The following is a 17,909-nucleotide window of genomic DNA, read 5'->3' on the forward strand; positions in this document are numbered from 1 at the left end:
GTTCCTGTCAGAAACTGACAGCATCTTTATTGTTTCTCTGCTAATGCCAGGCCTGTTGATGTGGATTTCAAAGATATAGGCATGATTTCAGGGTGCAGAGTACACTTAGAGGTTTCATTCTGAGCCAGAGTCCTGCATACAGCACTTTAAATGAGTAGGGAGAAATCCCAGGGTGCGGGGAAAGTTTCCTCAGTACAATCTCAACCCCCAAGTCAGAACAAAAATTAGTTTTCCTCTGGACATTAGCTAACGGCAGAAAGAGAAGTGGGATTATTCTAAACCAGAAACTTCTCTGTCTGCTAGAGCTAATCTTGGATGCCTCTTTTTAGAGTGAGAGAGAAAGAGAGAGAGAGGATTTGGGTATTGTACATTGCACTCATTAGTCAGGTGTGTGACATAGAAGCCAATGAACAAGAGATTTTTCCAATTCAATTCTGTTATTTTTCAGTAAACAATGTTTATTTCTTATTTATATGTCATATAGATTTGCAAAGAGCTCTGATAAAGGGTCAATATATAGATTCATTTATGTCATTTTTTATAAATCTTGAAAATGTGAATTCTGCATTATCTTATGACTGGCCCTTGTCCCTTTCCCCAGCCTTGTTTGTAAATCAGTTAGAAATCCCTCAGTGTATGGAGCATGGAACAACTAAAAGGAACAGCTATAGTATATACCGGCAATGATAGGGGAGGGAATTGCTGAACTAGAAGCCACTCCAATTGTATCCCAGAGTTGCATAAAGGGTACTTGTGAGGACATCTTTAAATTCATTTCATTCCATTTCCTTAGTGTCTTTACAATAAGTATATTTTACTGTAACTTTTTTCCTGTGGGCTGTGGTGCTCTTTAATTAGTGATGCTGAGAACAATAATGTAGTTTAATTGCAATATAGATGTGGACTCTTAGCCTTTTTAAGCATGAAATCTACAGTGTAGGGTAGATACTTCATTGGCCCAGCAAGCATAATCCTTGTTCTCAACCGCATACCCATTTTAGTCATGGATGAGCAATGGTCTTTGGGATTTTTTGAGTGTATTACACATGTAAACTAATAAATGAACTAATAAATGTATAGTAATATTATTGCTTTCCTGCTGGTAATCTACCAGACCTCTTTCTATCTTTCATATTTGACATATAAGGGAACAGGATGGAATACTGCTGGTTGTTCCTGCTTGATGGGGGAAGTAGGCAGCAGTTGAGGCGGTGTGATTGGGTTCAGATTTGCCAGTATACATTCCAGCTGTTTACTTACAGTTTCATTGCAATGCAAGCTCATGCTTTCCAGCACTTTGGCCTTTTAATGGCATCAGAACTAGCATGTTGTTCTACAGCTCATGATAAGTGGATTAGCCTGAATAACTGAACTGATGAGGTGGTGGTAGGGGGAAGATCTTAAATGAAACTGGAAGTAAATAGAATACAATAAAAGGAAATACAGGCAGCAAAATGGTTTGAAAACTTTCTAAGCCCCATCCTCCCCACCCCTTATTTGCATTAGAATCACACCTCAATGAGGTTCTTAGCTCATGCAATGTATTGTATAGATTTGGAGGTCTCTATATATCATAGCCTCCATTTGTAAATTGCTCCTTTTATCCAGAATTTGATTGATCAGATGTTCCTCTTTCAACGCCTTGAGTCATATGTTCTGATGAGCCAGTGCAAGACCAAATGATTTTACCGTCCGCCTTTTCCTTTCTTATTCTGTTGATATTTTTTTTCTTGAAAACAGAGACAATTGCATGCTTTTTGCATTTTCTTTCCCTAAATGCTTCATCTCCCTGCCCCTCCTGCAGTGAACCTAATGTCCTCGATGACTCCCAGGGCCTGGCCGCTGAGGGCAGCCTCTCTAGGTACAGTGTCAACACTACCTGTCTGTCAGTGTCTGTGCTGGGAAATAATCAGTTCCCTATATCCTCTGTCTCTCTTCCTCACCCTTTGTCTCTCTTTCCATGTCTGTCTCTTGTTGTTCATCGATACTCAGGCCTGCAAGTCAAAGGTGTAGTAACCCGACTTCAGTTTTCAGCGTTGATTGCCAACAGTTTTTAATTCCTAACAACTGAGGGAATTAAAAAAAGAAAAATCTTGCCAAGCCAAAATATTTGTCTGCCTGTTGTGGATTTTTCCATTGCTAGCTATTGCTCTGAAGACCTAAGAAAGAAGCGTTATTATCACCATCGCATTAAATGTAACCTTTTATAAGCACCAGTTTGGGGACCTCCTTTTAAAAAAAATCTGTCCTTATATTAATCTCACAATATCACCATCAAGAAACACTTTAATCGTTATTATTTTCTTTAGCATTCATTAATAATACGAATCCTGATAAGCCATGTTAAATACAGTTCCCTCTGAATGCCTTTATAGGAACCTCCACTTATTACAAAGTGTTATCATTCTACAAACACTAGCCTTAGAGCTTTCAGGCAAATGCTATTCATCCTTATTTAAAATTGCCCTGACAGCCTCAGGGTCCAAGCTTTGCAACTAGCGTTTCTTGTGAACAGGAGAGCTTAACAAACAGTGTTATTACTGTGCCTGTAACATACGTTGGTTGTAAGATTTTAAAAGGAGGACTGCACCTTTAACAGTCAGCTCAGCCATGTTAATCATTCTTCCTGGTGTACTACTGTGATCATACCTCTCAGCTGATCCTCATGAGGTGGGAAAGCTCTCACTCATCACAAACTCCTTATTTCATTCTGGGAGAGCATTCCCACATTCTGGGAGAATACAATCTGCTCCCTTAAGTATACCACATCTCTCTTTGTTGTTTTATCACTTGCTTAAAGATGAGGATGTGTTTAGAGGTATTCTTGTGAATTAATTTTGTTTTGTTTGAGATTTTTCCAGTTTTATTTTAATATTGAAAAATGGGAAATGAAGTCTGTTGTTGGATGTGTCATTTAGATCAACCCCATGATTCATGGTGTCACTTGTGTTTGTGTGCCCTGCCTTGATCAGTCTCTGATTGGTGGTAATGTGGAAGGTGCTGTAAAGAAAAGACATTGTCCTTTGGCCGTGGCAGGGATGTTACTGTATAGCAAAATGTATTATTTTGTGCAAAAAAGATCATGAAGAACCCAGTCTTCTTGAGAGGCAACGGAGCAATAGTTCAGAAGCCTAGAAAAAAAACAAACAAAAATTTCTGTATAGAGGAAGTTAAATGCATTCACTTTGTTAGTGTGAAAACCTGATTACCTTTGGCAGATGACCTGCAGATTGAGTCACACCCTAATGTTGGTTGTGAAATGTCTTGACTCTGATAAATGGAGTCAGGCTACACAACAACTCTTGGTGACAAGTCCAGGAGTTTTATGACAGCTGAGCCAGCTGACAAGATCAATGTCAAAATAATTCATATTGATCTCTGAAGTCTAAACATATGCACAGTGAGTTCCGTTAGCTACTAGTGCATCAACCTTTGCCCAGAACAGGACTTTGTATCTCCTGTACTGCGCTGTGTTACAGAGTTTCCGTAAAGGAGAAGATCAGTTGGCATGTTCGGTGAGGTAGATTTCTACAGCGAGACTATTTCTGATGGGGTTTCTTATTTTTGGAAGACACAGTCATAGACTTCTTTGTTTTAAAAAAATGACACTTTTATTCCGCAGAACCTTAAAAGAGAGACAAGATAATTAACCTGATCTCTGTGAAAAGGCTACAATTATAGTTCTGTGTAAGATGAAAAAAAGCAACATTTTAGCTGTATTGTGTGTTCTTAAATGTGCAAATTGCATTCCTTCTGTAAAGGAGAGAAGCAATAGAACAGAGAAATAGTACAGCAGCTTATTGAGATCATTGTTGTAGCAGAGGATAAATTCGTTCTTCTATTCAGGAACACTAGTTTAAATAAAACAGGCCAAGATTTTTCTTTAGATATCTCTGATCTTCACTAGAGCACAGGCATAAAAATTGCTTAGGGTAGCTTACTGAATTCAGAAGCTAATATTTAGTCACAACTGATGGAGTGAAACAAACAAAGAATAGAACATTACGGAAACCAGGAATTTCAAATAAATGAAAAGAACAATGATAAAGACAACAATAAAGTCTTTTTTCTTTTGTGCTTGTACCAGTTAGAGTTACATAGGTACACGGTAATGAACACAGGAAGAGAATAACATTCAGGTTCCCGAGATTATGCAGAAAGGGGGGGAGGAAAATTTATTTAGCATCATGATTTGTTGCAGTTATAACTTGAAAAAAGATGGAAGTTTTTCCCAAAGCACAAGGGAAAAGAGAATGAGAACTTTCTATAATTGAAAGCTGATCCACAAAAGAATTCCATTTCAACATTTCTAATTATGCTTGTTTTAAATTAATCATGATCTGTAAGGAAAAGTAGAGCAAATTAATATCAACAGGGCAAGTGTGGAGGAAATTTGACACTCTGTTGAAATCCCAGGCCTGGTGTCTTGAGAAGTTCAGCAGGTGCATTCTACCTGGATGTTATCTGAAGGCCTGGCAGCCACTAAAGTCCATTTAATACAGTTTAACAACTACTTGCTTGCTTTTTCTGGTTTTTGTTCTCCCTCCCTCCCCACACTTTTATTTGTTGCATTATTTCTTGTTATTCATTAAAATAACTTATCATAAATGCCAACCTGGCAATGCTTATTCCAGTATGTCCTGTGTGGTATGAAATTTTACACTGGCTTGACATTTGTTGTATGGTTGGCAATCATTGTTCATTAACAGCTTGTTGGTTTGTCTGTCTCTGTACTAACCATGTAACATGATTGCGGGGACAGGGCCCCTTGTCATAGGTACCCAGTAGGTGACAGAGGAGCACTCTTGATGGACAGGAAAGTTTACAAGTGTGTTCTGCTCCAACAAATCAGGTTTATGTGCTCCAACAAAAATCTTCTAGTAGATGCCACGTTCACAGGAGAAGTAGAATAAACTATGTCATGTGAAAATGGCATTGGATTTGATTCAAAGCAGTTCAGTAGCATCTCCACAAACTGACCTCTCAAATATAATGATTGCTCCAAACCAAGAACAAAATAACAGTGCACACTTGGTCCTGTTTACTAGACAATGAAAGGCAGAAAAGAAGAGGAGGGTACTTACGGAGTCAACAGACCCTTTGCAACTAATTTTCACTGAAACCAGGTTGTTGTTGCTATTCTGGAGAAGGAAAAAACAACCATAATGGAATCATAACTATTTCAGGAAATGCAGTCACTCATCTTACACTTACACTCTTTCTCTCTCTCTCTCAAAATGTGGGGTGAATCTGAGTATATAGGACAGTAAAAAGGATGGAGCAGGGCCCTGTGCAGGTTTTTCTGCCAAATTCCACTGTTCACACTCCCCCACCTTTTACCTCCAGTCTGCCGTTCACTAAACTCATTTCATATCTGATGTAAGTGAGGCTTAAACCCAGGCCAACAGAGAGGAAAAGCATCTGAATCCAACCTTTCTGTCACTCATCTCTTTGTTTGTCTTTAATGCACAGATTAGTCCATGGAAATCATTTTTTCCTCATGTCTAACATACGTGCAGTATGGTAACATCACACTCACAAGTATAATGAATTATCTTTACCTAATAAGTGTTTCAAGGTGTTTTCATTATGTTCGCTTTTTGACATGCTTGTTCCATTGCTGTAATAGATTATTTACATTTAACATAATTTTAGTCTTTCTGACAGAGGTTGGTCTCCCCATTCATAGAACTAAACATCATCATCTTTCCTCAGGAACTGTAATAACAATCTTACCATAACTCAGTGATATTTAGCCACTGGGTTGAACAGAAACTTTTTATTGCACCATTTTAAATATATATTCTGCAGCCTCTTTAGAAACAAATTGATGTTCAGTATTTTATCTATTTAAAGAAAGTATTGACATGTTAATATCTAGCTCTGTGTCTCTAAATATTTGCCAAGTACCCAAGTAATTCTAGAAACAGAAAATTAACAGAATGTATACATATAATGTCAAGCTGTCTGGATTTCTTATGTGAGGAAAAATGTAAATTCAGCCTATTTGCCTTGATACCCTTGAGGATGTATCACTTTTGGTGTCTACTGCAGTCTAAGTAGTTGTCTGTGCTGTAGGGCCATTGTCTGGGTCAAGAGCGTAATGCTGACAGCTAGAAGTAGCTTGTGGGATCATGCAGTTCATAGGGGCATAGTCTCCTCCATGGGCGGCAGGTTATATATTTGTGTGGGGCCCGGGCCCCAGCAATATTCAGGGCTGGGCGCCCTGCTCCAGCAATAGTTGGAGCTGGGTCTCTTCCCGCCCCCGCCCCCCGGTCCTGCCTGGATCGGCCCCGGCCACCGCAGGTCTCCCCCCGCCGCCGCGACCCTGCCTGGAGGGGAGCAGGTCCCAGCCCCCGCCTGCCACCCCCCCTCCGCGTGTTCCCCCCCCTCCGCCGCGTTGTGTTGCGTCCCTGCCTGACAGAACGCAGCGCGCCTCTCCCCTGCCTGCTGCCCGGAGGGCTCCCAGCAGATTTGCTGTCTGCTGCCGCAGGGTCCTAGTGCCTGCCCTCCGCCAGTACTGGCAAGGCAGGCTGCCCTTACCCTGAGCCTCTCCAACCCCAAACCCTCAGCCCCAGCCAGAGCCCTCATTCCCCCTGCACCCTAATCCTCAGCCCCAGCCCTGAGCACCCCCACATCATGAACCCCTCATCCCCCTGCACCCTAATCCTCAGCCCCAGCCAGAGCCCTCATTCCCCCCGCACCCTAATCCTCAGCCCCAGCCCTGAGCACCCCCACATCATGAACCCCTCATCCCCCTGCACCCTAATCCTCAGCCCCAGCCAGAGCCCTCATCCCCCTGCACCCTAATCCTCAGCCTCAGACAGAGCCCTCATCCCCCCGCACCCTAATCCTCTGCCCCAGCCCTGAGCGCCCCCACATCATGACCCCCTCATCCCCCCGCACCCTAATCCTCTGCCCCAGCCCTGAGCGCCCCCACATCATGAACCCCTCATCCCCCTGCACCCTAATCCTCAGCCCCAGCCAGAGCCCTCATCCCCCGCACCCTAATCCTCTGCCCCAGCCCTGAGCGCCCCCACATCATGAACCCCTCATCCCCCCGCACCCTAATCCTCTGCCCCAGCCCTGAGCACCCCCACATCATGAACCCCTCATCCACAGCCCTCACCCCACACTCCAAACCTCTGCCCTAGCCCTGAGCCCCCTCCTGCATCATGAACCCCTCATCCACAGCCCTCACCCACAGCCCAACCCTCTTCCCTAGCCCTGAGCCCCCTCGCATCATGAACCCCTCATCCACAGCCCTCACCCCACAGCCCAACCCTCTTCCCTAGCCCTGAGCCCCCTCCTGCATCATGTACCCCTCATCCTCAGCCCCACAGTCCTCACCCTGCACTCCCTCCTATCCCCAAACTCCCTCCCCCTTCCCACACACCCCTTCCCAACCCCAAACTCCATCCCAAAGCCTGCACCCTTCACCTCCTCCTGCACACCTGCCCCAGCCCAGAGCCTGCACCCAGCACCCTTCCTGCACCCTAATCCCCAGCCCAGGATCTGCACCCCAGACCTCCCCCGCCGAGCCCCCTCCCAGAGCCTTAGGCAGGTGGGGGCGGAGTTGGGGGGGGCGGAGTTGGGGGCGGGTTCTGGGCCCCACCAAAATTTTTACAAACTTGCCACCCATGGTCTCCTCTTGATGTTTAGAATGTTTCATTGTAAATGAGATTGCACTGTGCTGAGAATTTGCCCTAGGGGATGGTGATCTCTTTTGAAAGGGTTGTTCAAGAGAGAAAGGACCCAAACATACGTTATTTTCTGGTGCTGAGCTAAACCACTCTCCTGGCCATGCTGTTGTAATGAACCCCCAGAAGTATTAGCTTCGTCTTTTTCTCCTCCAGTCCTGGTAAGGCTCTGTGTCAAATCACACCTCCCTAGAGGCTCTGACCTCTTTCCAAGGAAGATCCAAGAAAGCCCCAGAAAACTGAGAAGAAAGAGAATGTTCTTTTTCTTAGATTAAGACATGCCAATGCCAGAACGTACTGCACTACTGAATATTTAGCAGTGCATACTAAATAATCTTAGAAGCTGCTTAATTGGGATGCATACCTTAATGGTTCGGATTTGTCCCAAGTAGGCAGCTGTCCCTTTGGAAAGAAGTTCATCTAAGTGTTACTTACCATTGCAACCATACCTGTCTCAGATTCAGCTCACTCAACTAAAACATTTGTGATCATTGCCTGCTAATAAGTAACTCAACTTGTGCTTGGGCTGGGAGGAATAATACAGTATTGTGAAAAGGACTGAGGGGAAGAACAATCTGCTACATATATCAGGTTAACAGAGGAATTAGTTGAACAGTAACATAGACTACTTTACAGCATTTAGCAGTTTCTTTTATTGTTAAAGTGCCTTTACTTTTAACTTCTAGTTATTCAGATTTCGTTGACAACCTATTAAGGCCTAAAAGAATACTATAGATTTGTTTTTATATTTAATTGCATTTATTTTGCTCATTAGCCACAAAGAGACTTGAGGCTGCAAACATGCCAAATGCACCCTGTTTGCATAAGTCATGCACCCTTTATGTGAATGGAACCTTTGTCAGTTGTGTTTGTTTTTCATTTTTGTTTATTTAAATGACATTGAAACCAAAAGACAAAACTGAGGTGAGGCTTTGGAATCCAATTGGGAGAAATAGGCCCGTGTAATTACCCTCACCAAAAAAACAAACGGAGATAATAAAATGGCGTTCTTGCCTTTTGTCTGTGGAGGCCAATGTGACAAAGGACGCAGAGAAGTGGGTATTGCAGAATGGGATGCATCAATCAATGACTGAAAACTGAAAATCTCAGTTTTACAGCTCTGTGCTACCTGTGCGTGGCCTAGTCCTGAATGCCATGATTCCTACTCCCATTCCCTTCCCAAACCCTGGAAGCTGCAACCCAACAGAGCCTTTCCCCCATCCTTCAAAGATGATGCTTCTGTCTTTGAAGTGACTGTGCCATTAGTGTTTTTTAGTCATGATTGCCCGGGATTATTCTAATCAGCCACTGTACTTCTATGGTTGTGCTAATAGTGTCAACACTTAACAGGGTAGCAAGCGTGCAGAGTGAACCTGGACAACAGAATCTTCTTCTTCAGCAACCACTAGGAAGGAAGAGAGGCCTCCGGCAGGTAAGATCACAGGAAGAAGTGAACATGACAGTTTCAATTTGTTGCAGTCCATTTGCTGCTGAGATCTTCTATCTTCTGTTCCCCTTGCCCAGACTGTATTACAGCATCACAATCCTCTGAATTAGCAGGAAATGCTTGGGCAAGCTGAACCATTCAGGTCTGCCAAACCACCAAGCCAGAAGTTATGCTTCATTTCAAATCCCCCAATCCTTTCCCGTATAGCTATATTATTTGAGCAAAGGTCACTGCATTAAAATTGAATTGGTATGAAGTGCATTATTTCATCACCTGCTTTTATAATACACTGATGTCTAAATTAAAGATGCCAAAACATGTATACCCACAAAAAGAAAAATTGGTGGCTATACATAGGAGAATGGCGTAAATGATATGACTTAGTCACATAAAGGTGAATGTTTCAGTTGTACGTTGGTGTCTCCTTGGTCTAACTTTACTCTGCTTTGTGTGCCTTAGCTACGAAGACCTCTTCTCTCACGTCAGAAGACCCAAACTGAACCTCGTAGCCGTCACGGGGCTCGACTTTCAACTACTCGTCGAAGTATACAGCCAAAAACAAAACCAAGTGGTGAGGCAACTTCTGCTTTTCCACAGCTGGCATCTAATATTTTAAAGTAGGAGCTACTAGGTTTTGTTTTTCTTTCTAAGACAGGTTACTGTGTGTGAAGTGTACATAGGTGTGCTTTCTGTAGACTGTTCTCAAGAGAAGTTCTGGGTAGTTTGGGGGGATTGGTAATGGGATGTATAGCCTTTTATCAGTTCACATCTAGCCCCAGTAGGTAGCAATTGGCAATTATCAGCCAGTTGCTTTTCAGTAGTCCATGTGATGTGAATTTTAGTGGTTTCAGTCTAATTTCTGGAGGAGAGACACCACATCAGAAAAAAAACACTTCCACAAAATTGGCAGTTTCTCCAAAGGCCGACATCTGAATGGACGTAGACATTGAACTATCTTCCCACCCATAGATAGAGGATTAGAGTCAGGTGTCTTCCACTGAGAATGCCCTGTCAACAGCACCGAGATGTGCAACTCTAGAGATTGCTAAGTGAGAATGCCTCTGCCAACATCTGGTGTCCTAGCAGAACATAGAAAGAGAAAGTTTCTCCAATAGTGAGGACCTAAACTATACAGGGCTTTAAAGACTGAATGTAGAAGCAAATAGGGGAGCCAATTCAGTCTTTGGCACACTGGTGCTATGTTCTTTTTGTGGCTAACATTGCTAATTAGGGCATACAGTTGTTGAATTCTGCACCTCCTGAAACATCCACGTGGTTTTCAAGGGAAGCCTGTGCGGAGCACATTGGTTATTGATCTAGCAGGCAGCACTTTTCCTTGAATTAGTGAATCAGGATGGTCCTAAGAGGAGCAGTGCTTCAGGAGATGTGCTACAACCTAAATCTTTGGCCATAATTAAAAACGAGAGGAAGGATATTAACTTTAATGGGTACATTTCAATGTAGGTAACTATATTTTGCCTGCTCTTTACTCCCGCTTGGTGGCCTTCTAGGTAAGGCTCAGTAATAGGAGTCAAAAGCCCTAGATTATATTCTCAGCTCTACTACAGACTTCCTATCCAGCCTTTGGCAAGTCACTTAACCATTTGTGCCTCAGTTTCCTCATCTAAATGAGGATCATAATAGCTAACTCACATGGCAGTTATGAATATACGTACATCACTTTGGGATGAAAGACACCATATAAACATAAAAGCATTTGTTATATTCTGATATTTTTTTTCTAAATTGGAGTAATTTTGTATTTATGTTTCCCCACGTTCTGGTCCCGCAGTGGATCAAAAGCGATCAGTGACTTTCACTGAAACTCAGCCAGAGGCAACAACATCTTTAGCAACAGATGCCACACCGGTCCCAGCCCTGCAACCTAGCTGCAGCAGGAGCAGCACTGCAGAAGTCAGCAAGCCGGAAGCTGTGAATAAACCTGTGCTGACCTCCTCACCTGCCACTGTTGTCGCTGATCTCCATAGCCAAACCACCAGCCAGGTAACCCATCTGACAAGTCAGAAAGTAGGTTAGCTGCTCCAATCTCTAGTGGATACATGCATATGCAGTGCCTCTCTACTTAGTGATTGAAGCTGCTGAAAAAATAGTGAAAATGGCTAACGCTCTCACTTGTGGCCGTAAAGAGAAGTGGCTGGTGTGTGAAGACTGCAGAGTCTGTTTTCTTTAGTGAGGGGGTTACCCAGGCCACTCCTTGTTTAAATTGCTGCCTTCCAGATCTTTGTGTTGATTCTCTTTCCTTCCACTTCCGTTGGCACTTCACCACTGCATGTCCTTAGTGTGACGGATCCTATGTCTTCCTCCTCCTGTTTGTATAGATCTGAGTCAATGTTAATCTAGCTAGCATGAGTGCCAGTAGCAGTGGAGCCGTGGCACAGGGGCTTCAGCACGGACTAGCCACCCAAGTCAGTACCCAGGGTCCAGGACAGGGTTGTACAGTGCAGGCTGAGACTTGTGCCACTACACCTTCACTGCTATTGGTACTCACACTAGCTAGAGTAAATCATATATCTAATTGCAGTAGGGAACCTTTAGAAAGAAGCTCTTTGTCGTGCACTGACTGCTGGAAAAAGTAGGTGTTAGACATCACTGATGGGTGGAGGATGGTGTGTGAGAAAATTACAAAGTGTAACCCAGAATTTAGAGCCAGCCCAATGAGACAAAGGTCTCTTTTCTGATGTCTCGTTGTCTGGTTCCCCAGTGGGACACATCCTTGGCTATGAGCAGAAGGGATAGAAAAACCCATTTTGGAAAAGTTATGAAAAGAATTTCAAATTGCAGTGTCCTTTTAAGCAATGTTATCTTTGTAGTTTCCACTACAAATTCACCAGCCAGAAAACAAATGAACTGTTTTTGCATAAAATTTTAGGGTTTTGTACCCTTTTAAACATTTCAAATAAACCAAGGGGCAGTTATGGTTTAGCCTTTATTAGTTAACAGATCTGAATATATTTTGCACATGTTGGTTTTTATTCTCCCCCCTTCTCTGCCCATGAGTTGGAGCCTGACCGCAAGCTCTCCTTGATTTCAGAGTGAGGCACTTCCCACTGAGAAGGCAAAAGAAACAGAGGAGGATTTGGAGTCCCGGCCAGCACAAGCACATAGTACCCCACCCAGACAGCTCTCTGATACGGAGGACTTTGCAGGCCTCGAGACAACCAGCTTACTGCAACATGGAGACACTGTCCTTCACATCAGCGAGGACAATGGGATGGAGAATCCCCTCCTTACCAGCCACTTCAGCTTCACGCATGTTGAGCTTGGTGAGACTGATGTTGACTTAGATGAGTCCCATGTTTAAATGTCGGGGAACTGCATTAGCATGGGAGGAGAGAGAATGTAGAGTCTTGGTAGAGAAACTGTATCTTCTCTATAGAGTTTCTTGACAACTATTGATGAACTAATCAGAAAGAGCACTTTATAGCCAGCAAGGGAAAACATCTAACAACCTATTTGATATAGATTGGCAAATATGTTTGAGAAAACAAGCTAAGCCTTTCTGGCAAATCTAATTTGGTTCAGGGCAGACTGCAAAGACCAGAAGAGAATTCTAAAAAATTCTGCAGCCACATATCTGTTTCGCAAAATCTTGATCTGCCAGGAATTTACCGCAGTCTGCAGCTGCTCTAGTAAAATGCATTAGTTTAACATAGTAGACTGAAAAAACCCAACCTTTTTGAGGTTAGCCACTTTAACACTGCCCCCCCACAAAGTTTATTTTTGTAATTTCAGAAGGGTTATGTAGTATCTGAATCAAAGACTCGCATGACTGAATATTGACAGTCAAAATGCTGACAATGAATATCGAACTAAAGATTGTTTTAAATAAACAGGCCTCTGACTGTGTTTTCTAATCCCCATAGCAATGGCACATACCATTGAATGATTAGAAAGGTATTTTTTGGCACTGCAGACTTTAGCAGTGTTTACTTTTGTCCGCTGGTTTCATTGCACTCTGTAAGATAGTACCCTAGTGCTAGAAAAATAGTCATTCTGTGTAAAACTGAATACACTACATACTACAGGAAAGAATGCACATGCTGTGCTCAAGGGGAGTAGTCTGTAAATGACATAAATGGTACTATCTATCCTGCTTAAATATATTAAGCAATTTATGTAAAAAACACAGCTAGAATGTGTGGACTTTCTAGTACAGGGCAACAACTTAATTGATGCAAATATCTACTCTGTATGCACTTGGAAATGTATATTTTAAGTAACGTATATAATCCATATTTTCACATTCCTGTAAACTAGGAATGGATATTGCAGAGAATAAACCTGATGAAAGAATATATTTTCTGCACACTGAGATTGTATTTAAAAAGGCGCCATTCTATGTGGATATATGAATATGCACTAATTATGACTCTGCATGTGTAGATATAAATGCGTAATATTTATATGTATATCATGTCCCCTTTGGGAATTGACTGAAGTCGTGGGTGAGTTACGATCTGTGCTTCAGGATCATGGGATTAAATTGAAACAGGACTTTAGTCATTGACGTATGGGAAAGGTGCAGAATAGCTGTGAGGCATACTGTGAAGTTGCAAGCAACGTCCATATTTACGAGTGTGTTTGTGTATTCACATAAGATATTTTCAACTAACCTTGGTAGAATGAGATATTAGACCTTATAATTATGGCATTATTATGCATAGAAAAGTTATTTTTGATCACTTTTAAAGCCTTCTAAAATGTATTATTTACGATCTTTTTGACCTTTCAATCTGGACTCATGGTATTAAGACAACATGATTGTAGAGTTAAAATGATATGACCAAAAACAAAACAAAACCCACACCAAGCAAACAACACCCAAGAACACCACTATATTTTTTTAAATAACTATTTTTTTCTAAAATCATTTTTCTGTAAAACACTGGCATACACAGCCTATATGCTGGTCTGGTGCAGTATTACAAGTTTTATTGGCATTAATTTAGGATCAACTCCAGAGCTGACTGGTGGCTTTGGTAATTTCAACCATCAAACCTTTATACTTCACCATCAGGTATCTTCTACATATACATATGAGTCAATAGGAGCCCTGTGTGTGTACATCAGAGTACAGAAATGGGTCCTATATATTATTCTCTCTCTCTCTCTCTCTCTCTCACACACACACACACACACACACACACACACACACACACACACACACACACACACACACACACACGTAAAACGGACACCTTAGCAACAACAAAATGTATTCTTTTCTCAAGCTTGTCTATCTAGGCCCCAGTCCAGAGGTGCTGAGCACCCTCTACTACTGTTGCCTTCATTGAGAGTTAAAGGCACTTTGCACCTCATAGGAAGCGCTAGTCACCTTGCGAGATTAAGCCCTTGCTGTACAGTGGGCAATCTTAAAGTGGTTTGTGGTCAAAAAAGTGTCTATGTAAAAATGGCACCTTGCTCAGCACAGATCATGGGTATTCTGAATGACAGCTGCTTATATCGCTGACTTAAATATATGTGACTACTTCTTACATCTCTCAGCACTACAGAGCCTGCACTGGATTCTTTCCTAGTGTTGGCATCATCAAAAGAATTAATTACGTCCTGCATGTGGAATTGCTATTATTAACGATGACTCACAAATCAGAAAGAACACCGCTTCGCTTTCAGACCCCAGTTTGGGTTAACTGGCAGTTGGAGGGGGGAATATTTTACTCATAAACGAAGTAAATTTCATATAGAAATGACTGGGAGGAAATAAACATGAAACCCCATGTTGAATTTTGTAGTCACTTTTTCACTGATAATATACTTTAAAAGGAAGCATTTACATTAATGTGAGATAGATGCCTGCCATGATATTCTAATCTAATTATAGAAAAATAACTGTGATTTACTACAATAAATTCAATATTTGTGATAAATGTTTCCATTAAGATTGCCCACTGTTACAAGCTGAATCCATCTTAGCAAGCCATAGCAAGGACTAAAAATGCCTCTTTTTGAAGTCCACCCTCCAACCAAACAAGTGCAGTGTATAAATGAAGATTACATTATTCAGGTGGCCCAGGAGAGGGCTATACTTTCATTAGGTAGTTATTAAGACAGGCTGATTGGTCTGTGTACTTATAAATTTTACTTTCATATTGGTTGCACTTAATATTGTACTAATAAGGTGCATAAACATGTTATTTAGCAGAGTTTGTGCATTTTTCCAGTATCTCTATAAAGTGACTGGTATATTTCTGCTGTGAAGGAAAATTATGCTGCTTAATTAGTGTTAGAGGCCTTAAGTGCATGTCAAACGTCTGGCCCTTACAAATGTCTGTCAGTGTTTGGTTCTGTTGTGTTGCCTCAAAGTTTTAAACTAATTTGCAGTTGTCAAAAGGATTAAAGATAGAAAAGTCTGTTCACACTGATCATGTTCAACAAATAGTAATTAAAAGACAAGGCTCTGTTTAATCCTATTGTACAACATTAGACAAGTCTCCCTTTTTAAAAAGCACTATTATCCTGCTATATGAGATTACTTTGCTCTGTTGCCAACAAAGTTTGTTATAATTTAATATGTTTATCTGTCATCTTTTAATATGTGCCTCGCTAGAATTTGCCATACATCCCTTTTAGAAAGGGGGGATAATTGTACTGGGAACTTTCGGTGTGATCCACTTGTTGTGTACATTTGTGTCCTCTTAATATGACCTTAACTGTGCTTAATGTCTAGGTGTATTTATATGTACATGTATGTGCATAAGAATGTCACAGGATGTATTTGAAATAATACTATTGCCTAGATTTTTGAAGGAAAGATAATTATGTTCCAGAAGGAAAACATGATGTAGGTTTGAAACTGATCTTATCAATTTGTTTGGAAGTTCAAAAAACATCAAAACTAGAATCTCTTGTTGAGTTGAAACCCTAAAACCAAGTATAAGATTATAAATGGTGTAGTTCCCTCCCAATCTCCAAATAAGGGTATTATCTTTGAAATTTGAACAAAACTTAAGCTTTAACAAAGTGTTTTTTGACTTCCCATTACCAAAGAAATGTTTAGAGGGAAAGAAACAAAATATCGGAGAAGAAACCAATTACAATAGACCAACCTTCACAACCAAGTGGATATGTGATTTAAAATATTATCTCAGGGCAGTTAAGTAGGATATTACCTTCTCATTTGCATTTTCTGTTGTATTGGGAAGTAGTTAAGTCTTTCTCTGAAAGGAAGGCACTCTTGCTGTCCCAAACAGAGAATAGAGTTTATTTGAAGCAAGTGAGATTTGAGGGCTTAAGGCAAATTCCTTACATAGAACTGGATAAAAACATGTCAAATTATATAATTTCCCCACATTACAACTGTGTAATTCATTTTCAGAATCAATGCAACTGGAGAACAAAAATCCCCATTAGTAAAAATGAAAGCCCTTTAAAAATAATTTGAAGGATTACAGACCCAAAATCTTATAGATCTAAAATGAGAAAACCATCTACTGTACTTCCCAAAAGTACCTAATAGTAAAGTCTGTGATGTGTACCAAGTGACCAAAGACCAGGGATAAAATACAAATAATAGAGATGTCTGAATTATGTTTATGAAAGAGATTATAAGAGTTTAATGTTTGAATATGCACAAATAATAAAATATATCACAAATATTTAATGTGGTGTGAGATTTTTGTTAGGCCTTACCATGGCTACTTCTTCCAGAGAGGACCTCCAGCTTTCCAAACTCTGTCTTTGCTGGAGCTGACATTCTCTAATAAAACTTTTCTTCCTGCAATTCCCTCCAAATGCCCTACAGCTAACAACCAATGTGGTGTATTTGCCACATTTGGAGGCCTGGCCGTCATTTATTGCACTCATATATTACACTTCTGAATGGGTTACTTTGGAAGTCAAGCTAATACTCCCCCTTTCTTTTATATGTCCAAAATATTTGACTGTCTCTTCCTAAGCTGATGGTAACCCATCCTTCGGGTAGGTATATACCTCTGCTTTGGCCTACATGAGATACAAAGCTGGGTGAAAGCGGCTGGCTCGGAAGAGTGAGTTTAGTTGATGACAGTATCGCCGGAACTTGGTGACTCTCGATGGCCGCGTTACGCCATGGAAGCTGATACCTGACTTGCATGAAGTATGGGCTGGATGAATGGACAGTAAGGTGGATAGAAAACTGGCTAGATGGTCGGGCTCAACGGGTAGTGATCAATGGTTCCATGTCTAGTTGGCAGCTGGTATCAAGTGGAGTGCCCCAAGGGTCGGTGCTGGGGCTGGTTTTATTCAATATCTTCATTAACGATCTGGAGGATGGTGTGGACTGCACCCTTAGCAAGTTTGCAGATGACACTAAACTGGGAGGAGTGGTTGATACGCTGGAGGGTAGGGCTAGGATACAGAGGGACCTAGACAAATTAGAGGATTGGGCCAAAAGAAATATGATGAGGTTCAACAAGGACGGAAGAATCCCATGCACTGCTACAGACTAGGGACCGAATGGCTGGGCAGCAGTTCTGCAGAAAAGGACCTAGGGGTTACAGTGGACGAAAAGCTGAATATGAGTCAACAGTGTGCCATTGTTGCCAAGAAGGCTAATGGCATTTTGGGTTGTATAAGTAGGGGCATTTCCAGCAGATCGAGGGATGTGATCATTCCCCTCTACTCAGCACTGGTGAGGCCTCATTTGGAGTACTGTGTCCAGTTTTGGGCCCCACACTACAAGAAGGATGTGGATAAATTGGAGAGAGTCCAGCAGAGGGCAACAAAAATGATTAGGGGGCTGG

The 17,909-nt window shown here is 41.6% G+C and overlaps 1 protein-coding gene across 2 annotated transcripts in view; it reads left to right on the forward strand.

The window, feature by feature from the left end:
- The window catches only part of UNC80 (unc-80 homolog, NALCN channel complex subunit), a 190,179-nt gene extending 173,395 nt beyond the window's left edge, over positions 1–16,784 (forward strand). For both annotated transcript variants that reach the window (XM_045032267.1, XM_045032269.1), the window contains exons 61-65: positions 1,805–1,861; positions 9,051–9,132; positions 9,607–9,718; positions 10,940–11,151; positions 12,200–16,784. In XM_045032267.1, the coding sequence (XP_044888202.1) occupies positions 1,805–1,861; positions 9,051–9,132; positions 9,607–9,718; positions 10,940–11,151; positions 12,200–12,469 (733 nt within the window). In that variant the 3' untranslated portion in view covers positions 12,470–16,784. The remainder of the gene's footprint in view (positions 1–1,804; positions 1,862–9,050; positions 9,133–9,606; positions 9,719–10,939; positions 11,152–12,199) is intronic.
- Positions 16,785–17,909: the final 1,125 nt, after the last annotated feature.

The sequence above is a fragment of the Mauremys mutica genome, chromosome 10, assembly GCF_020497125.1.
Source record: "Mauremys mutica isolate MM-2020 ecotype Southern chromosome 10, ASM2049712v1, whole genome shotgun sequence".
NCBI lineage: Eukaryota > Metazoa > Chordata > Testudines > Geoemydidae > Mauremys > Mauremys mutica.